The sequence below is a fragment of the Engraulis encrasicolus genome, chromosome 24, assembly GCF_034702125.1.
Source record: "Engraulis encrasicolus isolate BLACKSEA-1 chromosome 24, IST_EnEncr_1.0, whole genome shotgun sequence".
Classification (NCBI taxonomy): Eukaryota; Metazoa; Chordata; class Actinopteri; order Clupeiformes; family Engraulidae; genus Engraulis; species Engraulis encrasicolus.
In genome coordinates, this window is record NC_085880.1 from 26,157,930 (window position 1) to 26,165,281 (window position 7,352).

At 47.8% G+C, this 7,352-nt stretch overlaps 1 protein-coding gene across 1 annotated transcript in view; it reads left to right on the top strand.

Moving 5' to 3' along the window:
• fmn2a (formin 2a) overlaps positions 1 to 7,352 on the top strand; it is a 75,200-nt gene that overhangs the window by 60,065 nt on the left and 7,783 nt on the right. Inside the window, exon 15 of the mRNA XM_063191977.1 lies at positions 6,556 to 6,607. Within this exon, the coding sequence (XP_063048047.1) occupies positions 6,556 to 6,607 (52 nt within the window). The remainder of the gene's footprint in view (positions 1 to 6,555; positions 6,608 to 7,352) is intronic.

Here is a 7,352-nt window from a genome sequence, read left to right on the forward strand (position 1 = left end):
AGCCCACGAGTGACTAATGCTGGAGCTATTCGGGGTAATGAATATTTGGTGTGGCGCGACATGACAGCATAAGGCCAGAAATATGCCAGGGCTTTACCACGGGAAGCCTCCCTGATACCAGACGCATACATCAGATAACGGATGGCTTCTGTTTCCAGATCATCTATTTCTCTTGAGAGCAAAGGCAGAGTTTGACTCTCATACTACTATAGTTCAGTGGTTCTCAAAGTGGGGGTGGGGGTGGGGGTGGGGGTGGGGGTGCGGGTGCGGGTGGCTAATGCAATGCGGGGGAATTGCTGAGTGAAGGGACATTGCATAAAACCTTGAATGTATGCTGTGATTTAAATGCAACATTTCCATACATTTGTTAGTATCAGTATTTACTTATATGATTAATTGTAAGGGTATTACATTATTATATTACAATTGAGCAATATTAAGGGAAAAAATAATTGCCGTTTTGAATATAGGAGGTGGTGGGGTCGCGAAACTAGTTAGTGAACTGAAGACGTACTCGGTCTGTCCCTTGTGCAAATGCTCCATGCGCTATATACTGTATGTGTAGGTCGGACATACTTTGGTTCCAGTTCTGTCAATGCTCTTCCAGATCCCCATCATCAGCATTGTTTGTGAAAGGCTTGCGGATCTTGGCTTTTGCAAGCTACCGACAAAAGCGCAGCCTGTAGCTGCACTTTGGGATAAACACAGGATACAGGTTTGCTCCGCAGTTAGGGAACGCTTTTCAAAGGAAGCTCATCACGGCACCATTTCCAAGGATCTCAGGCAAATTATTACAAAGTTGAGTTTGAGATCTAAGTTCAGTTGTGCACACATGTGGCCTATCTGCACCATACTGTAGCACAGTTTAGCGCGAAATGTTTTCATTTGGTTTTGGTCACAAACAGGATGAAATTCTCATCACCTCCATATGGCGAACTGCGAGCGATTTGAAAGAGAGGGAGAGTGTAACAGAGGAGAGAGAATAAAAGAAGGGCTTAGTCCGTGTGTATACCTTCCTACATACTAGATGCAATGGCTCTGCCATGCCGTAACCTGGAGGGGCACTGCACTATTAAGATGGGGACTCAGGTTCGATTTCGTCCTGCGGTCATTTCCCAATCTCTGCCGTCTCTCTTTCTCTCTCATTTCCTGCTCCAGTCCTCACTATACTGTCCAAATAAAGGTGACCCCCCCCCCCCCCAAGAAAAATGCTGAATGCAAGCTTGCATGCATGCACACATCCTTTGTAGTCCATCTCCCCCCGCCTCTCCTCTCTCCTCTCATCATCTTGTCCCATCCTATTTTCCACCTATTTATCCTCTTCATACTTTCTCCTAGCGGCTATATCCATCTCCACCCACACCCTCTACCCCACCCCACCCCACACTACCTTACAAAGTACTTCCACTTCACCACCCTGGGCTCCCTCCCATCTTTTCAATTCTTTCGCTTTTTTTTCCTCCTTCGACCCCCTCACACCCCTACACCCACCCACCACCCCCAACTTTCCCTGGCCACCCCGCTGGCCTGGCCTGCGCAGGGCAGGAAATCACATAAACACTTGTGCGCCAAGTGTGTTTACCCCGGGTGTCGCTTAGAGCGGCGGCGGCCGGGCAGTGATGAATTGGCGCGTAGAGAGCCCTCTCGCATGATGAAGCTGTGATGCACTTCCTGCTCTGTTTGTTTTATTCCTTTGCAGAGTGTTTATTTTGTTCCCTCCCCCTTCCCTCCGTCCCTCCATCCCCTCTTCTCTGCCTCTTCCTCCACCACACTCATCATCCCTCTCTCCTTCATCCACCATCCTCTTTCTCTCGGCGGCTCGACATGAAAGCCCAGAGACCGTCAGCCTGTAGCCTGGCTGGCTACCCCTCACCTTCCACTCCTGTCTACCAGCTATGTACTCCTCTCCTCTTCCTCTTCCTCTCCTCTCCTCTCCTCTCCTCTCCTCTCCTCTCCTCTCCTCTTCCTCTTCCTCTCCTCTCCTGTCCTCTCCTCTCCTCTCCTCTTCCTCTTCCTCTCCTCTCCTCTCCTCTCATCTCCTGTGATGCCTCTTCCTCTCCTCTCCTCTCCTCTTCCTCTTCCTCTCCTCTCCTCTCCTCTCCTCTCCTATCCTCCCCTGTGATATCCTCTCCTCTCCTCTCCTCTCCTCTCTTAATTTCTCTTCTCTCCTCTCCTCTCCTCTCCTCTCCTCTCCTAATTTCTCTTGCGCTCTCCTCTCCTAATTTCTCTTGCGCACTCACTTCCTCTCCTCTCCTCTCCTCTCCTCTCCTCTCCTCTCCTCTCCTCTCCTAATTTCTCTTCGCTCTCCTCTCCTAATTTCTCTTGCGCACTCCTTTCCTTTCCTCTCCTCTCCTCTCCTCTCCTCTCCTCTCCTCTCCTCTCCTCTCCTCTCCCTCCAGCGGGCTACTCCACTCCACTCCACTCCGCTCTGCTCTGCTCTGCTCTGCTCCAAGCTTTTGTATTCAAATGGCCCTCCCGTAATGACTCGCACATGGGTCTCAGCTGGCCCGCTGTCCTTGAGGAAGCCGCAATGAAAGCAACCCCTCCGACAGCAACATCGGGATCCTCGCCGCTCACTTTGATCCCCACACACGGGGTCTCCCTCCAGGGCCAGAGCCTCCTTTTTTCTTTCCCCCTCTTTCTTTTCTCCCCTCCTCTTTCTCCATATCCTTCCCTCCGTCCCCACCCCACCCTGACATGTGACGTGAGTCTCTCTCTCTCTCTCTCTCTCTCTCTCTCTCTCTCTCTCTCTCTCTCTCAAAAGGCCTGCGTTGACCATGCCTCTCGTTAGAAACATATGAGGGAGGGGTGGGGTAGGAGGTGGGGGGGGGGGGGGGGGACAAGAATGTCTGATTTTTCTTTTTTCATTATTTGTATGATTTCAAACCCTGGGGTATAAGCATTTCTGGCTCCACAGTACCAACCACTCTTGTTTATTTTCTCGACCATGAAACCAACCGCAGGACAGAGGGGGCGGCCGACTCCAAGGAGAGGAGTTGTTTGGTCTAGAGTGATTCTCTACGCTCGCTTTACAAACTCCCATGCATGCTAAGTCACTTTGATGGTGTCTCGCAAGCCTTCAGAAACAGAGTTCTGTGGACGTGATAATCTGTTTCGCATTGATAGAGAGATTGGCAATCCTCGCAAGCCTGCCTCGTTTCCTCCCCCCCCCTCCTTTGGCCATTGTTGACTACTGCTTTGGCAAAGGTTGGGGGTGTGGTTGCTTGCCTATTGAGGACTTTTTTGTTGAGGTAGTGTAGATTGAGTTGTGCCTTTGTGATAAAACTTTGTAGCAACTAGAATTTTGAAAAATGAGATCTTATATTGGCCAAGTTGTTACGTTTGACAATGAATTTCGTTTCATTAGCAATACATCATGCTTGTAATTGGTATAAAATAGTCTGAGAAGCACCCGTCCATCACTTTTTTATTGGTGTATTGGCGGCCCCTGGGAGTTAGGCAAATATAGTTGGAGGGATGGGTCAAAGGAGGAGGAGGGGAGACTTTGTTTTTGAACAGTGCATTAAAAATGTCAACTCTTCTATTGGTTATGCCAGGGAGGGGAAGCTAGCTAGCTAGCCAGCCCAGCGCTAAGTCTGTTTTTGATTATGGGAGAATGAATTGATATTCCCAGGAAGAAGCTCATGGATATCCAATCTGTTTGGAGAGACGTCTTCCAGCCCCAACTGAGGTTTAAGGGGGAAAGCCGTTAATGGCTCATTTGGTTAAACACTTTTAAGACATTTTCGAAGATTGCCATGTTACAAGCTATCATAATACGTTTTCCCTAATGATCGTAGGCCCTTGGAAATAAACTGATTGAGTGGCTGGCCTAAAATGTATTTTTTTGCTTAATCCCAAGAAGTGAAAGTGTCTGGATATAGTGTTATAGCCCACCATTACAGTATTTTATTACTCTAACAACACTGTGAAAAAATACCATCCCAAAATACTTGGGAGATTTTTTTTCCTTGATGTCTTGAATTTTTGCAGTAAGGTATTGTATAGTAACCAACTGCAGACATAATTTCAATGCCAGGAAGAGCACCCCCCCCTCTCTCTCTCTCCTTAGGGACTGTTCGTTATTTATTTTCGGGGTCACCGGAAGAAAATAGGGGAGGGTCACGTCATTTTTTTCATTGCTGAGGGGAGGGTCATCAATTTCTTTTAAGCTGGCTAGGGGAGGGTCATCCAAAAATGTTTGGCACATTTATTAGAAAAAAGCATTCCTACCTTGTTTGTATGCTTTGATGTAACATAGCCTCAGAAACGCTTCTCCATTTAGCTAAAATTGATCACAGATTCATACCCCGTTGTGTTCTGTTGTGTCGAAGAGCTATCATAAGTTATCATAAGCTAAATCAAATTATAAATGTATGAAATGCCCCCGCGTTCGTGAAGTAGACTACTATAGTTTTCAAGAGGGCGCCTACAATAACATCCAGTAAGCTAGCAGCAGCGTTGGTCAATCAACGTTTGTCAAAAAAATAAAAAATAAGGTAGAATAGGGCTATTTACTACTTCTCCATAGGGGAGGGTCATGCATTTTTTTGACGGCGTCGCGGGGAGGGTCATCAAAGTTTTGAAGCTCGTTAGGGGAGGGTCATGCAAAATTTGACGATCAAAGGTGGACATCTTCCGGCGACCCCAAAAATAAATAACGAACAGTCCCTTAGCCTGAAAAAAATGAACATCAGAAATCCTTTAATTCTTCGAGGATGTTTTATGTTGGCTGTACAAGTCAGACAGTGTTTGGCTCAAACTTCCATCGTGGTATGCGGTTCAGCAAATATCAACTGAGACATTTTGGAGAATTTATTATAAGTTATGATATCAACGCACAAAGTATGCCATGCTGAGTGAGCAGGCCTAAACCAAACAGTCACAAATTAGTAGTAGAGCCCACTAGGTATCTGAGGTATTTCACCCCTACATACCCCCTCCCTCCCCTCCTCACTACTACCCACTCAAGGGCTTTTTTTTCCCACCGACTTTCTCTTTGCTCGCTCATCATTCCTAAACTTGTCTCTTCCACAATGGAAGTTTTGTCTGGTCTGCCTGTCTCCCTCACACCATTTGTCACCTGCACTTTAAACATCAAACCTTGCGGCACACAGGCTGCTCTGACAACAAGCACGGCACTGTACCTGGCGCACGCACGCACACACACACGCACACACGCGCACACACTCTCTCTCTCTCTCTCTCTTTCTCTCTCTGTCACACACACACACACACACACACACACATACACACACACACACACACACACACACACACACACACACACACACACACACACACACACACACACACACACACACACACACACACACACACACACACACACACACACACACACACACACTGTCTCTCTGTCACACACACTCTGTCTCTCTGACACACACACACACACACACGCACACACACACACACGCACACGGTAAATTATTATAGACGTCTAAAATCTTGCACAAACCGTTTTGAAAGGGCGAGGCCCTGTGTTTCTCCAGGCCCACTACAAATGGTCACTAAAAAAAGAGAAATCTCTGTCAGTGGCCTGCCAGCGGGGTTGGTTCGGTTACTGTGTGGGTATTCCTTCACAGATGAGCACTCACTCTGCCACCCAGTGCCTGTCCTCCTAGATTATGGACCAGAAATTGTGACTCCTGTGGAAAATGAGCAACAACTTCATTTGTCTAATATAAATTTCAGTGTAGCCCCTTAATGCGCGGCGTACCTCCAGTGGCACGCTGTAATAGACATTGAAATGTAACTACCATAACACTACAATACTATGACACAACACAGGCCCTTTAGTAATGTACCACGATGTGGTCATTACCATATTGGTAACAATGAATTTATAAAGCCGCGCCTTAAGGGGTTAAAAAAAACAATATTTTGACTGTTGCCACCCTCGAAAGTTGTTCTTTGATTTGAATAATAGCCTAAACAGAAATAGCCTGCTGAGTGACGCCAAAATGTTGATTAATGTACTGGCATGGGTTCACTAAGTTGCCAGCCGCTTCTCTGAACGAACTAGCAAGATAGGATTTCTGGCCCCACGGTCTATCCCGCTTACGTTCGCCTCTCCTTTATGAGAGAGAGAGCGAGAGAGAGTCCGAGAGAGAGTCCGAGAGAGAGAGAGAGAGAGAGAGAGAGAGAGAGAGAGAGAGAGAGAGAGAGAGAGAGAGAGAGCAAACATTAGAGAGCTATGCGCTACAACGCACTGAGTCACTCATTATGAATTCTCCTCTGGCCTCTGTAGTGCTCTCGGTCAACCCTTTTCCATGCTCTCTTCGCCTTTTTGTTGTTTTGTGTTGCATTTTATTGGGTTACATTATTCAAATTGTCCCTCTCTGCCACCGCCATAGCTGTGGGTGGGTGTCGCATTTTGAAATCCAAACAGAAGTGGCGAAGCGAGGAAAAGGGAGGGAGGCAGGGAGAGGGTGGTTATTAAATGAGTCTGTTTGGGTTTGTTTTTTTTCCCTTTTTGCACATACACTACATTCTTTTAACATTTTCTCCCCCCCGTTTCTTGTTTCTTTCCAGCGAAGGAGGAGCTGGAGGCTCAGGAGACGCAGCTTGCAGTGACACATAAAGTGTAAGTAGTGGGCGCTGCTGGCTGGGGCTGTCATGTCAGACAGAGAAGAGCATGGACGGGTCCCGTGTGACTGTGGCAGGGAAGCCTACTACAGGGGGCTGATAAATGGGTCAGTTGCCCAGGACCAAGGGAGAGAGGGGCCCCAGAATTGGGACCTCATGACATTGTCTGTATTGGAGTGTGGGGGGGCCCTTTCAAATGACTGTCCCAGTGAAAGCTGTCCGCGGCCCTGGGCTGTGATGCTATGCAATGAGATGAGGGCTGGGTGACATGTTTTTGCTGGGAGAGCTGACAGGTGACCTAGGCCCGGCTCCACGTTTGTTTTGGGGATCCCTGCGAGAATGTTTGTCTAGCTTTTCAGCTTCGATTGGAATTTTTTTTTTGCAGCGTGCTTTTGCTTGGCATGCTGTGACGAGCCATGTGTAGTGTGTGCGGGTCTCTTCCACTGTGACTCTCTCTCTCTCTCTCTCTCTCTCTCTCTCTCTCTCTCTCTCTCTCTCTCTCTCTCTCTCTCTCTCTCTCTCTCTCTCTCTCCCTCTCTCCCTCTCTCCCTCTCTCTCCCTCCCTCCATAGCGTAGTGTGTGAGACTCTGTACATACATTAGAGAGACAGTGTGTGTGATAAAAGCTAAAAGAGCATGAGCAAGTGTGTGTGTGTTCGTGTGTGAGGGAGAGAGAGAGAGGGAGAGAGAGAGACAGGGAGGGAGAGAGAGAGCGAGAGAGGGAGAGCGAAAGAAAGAGTGTGT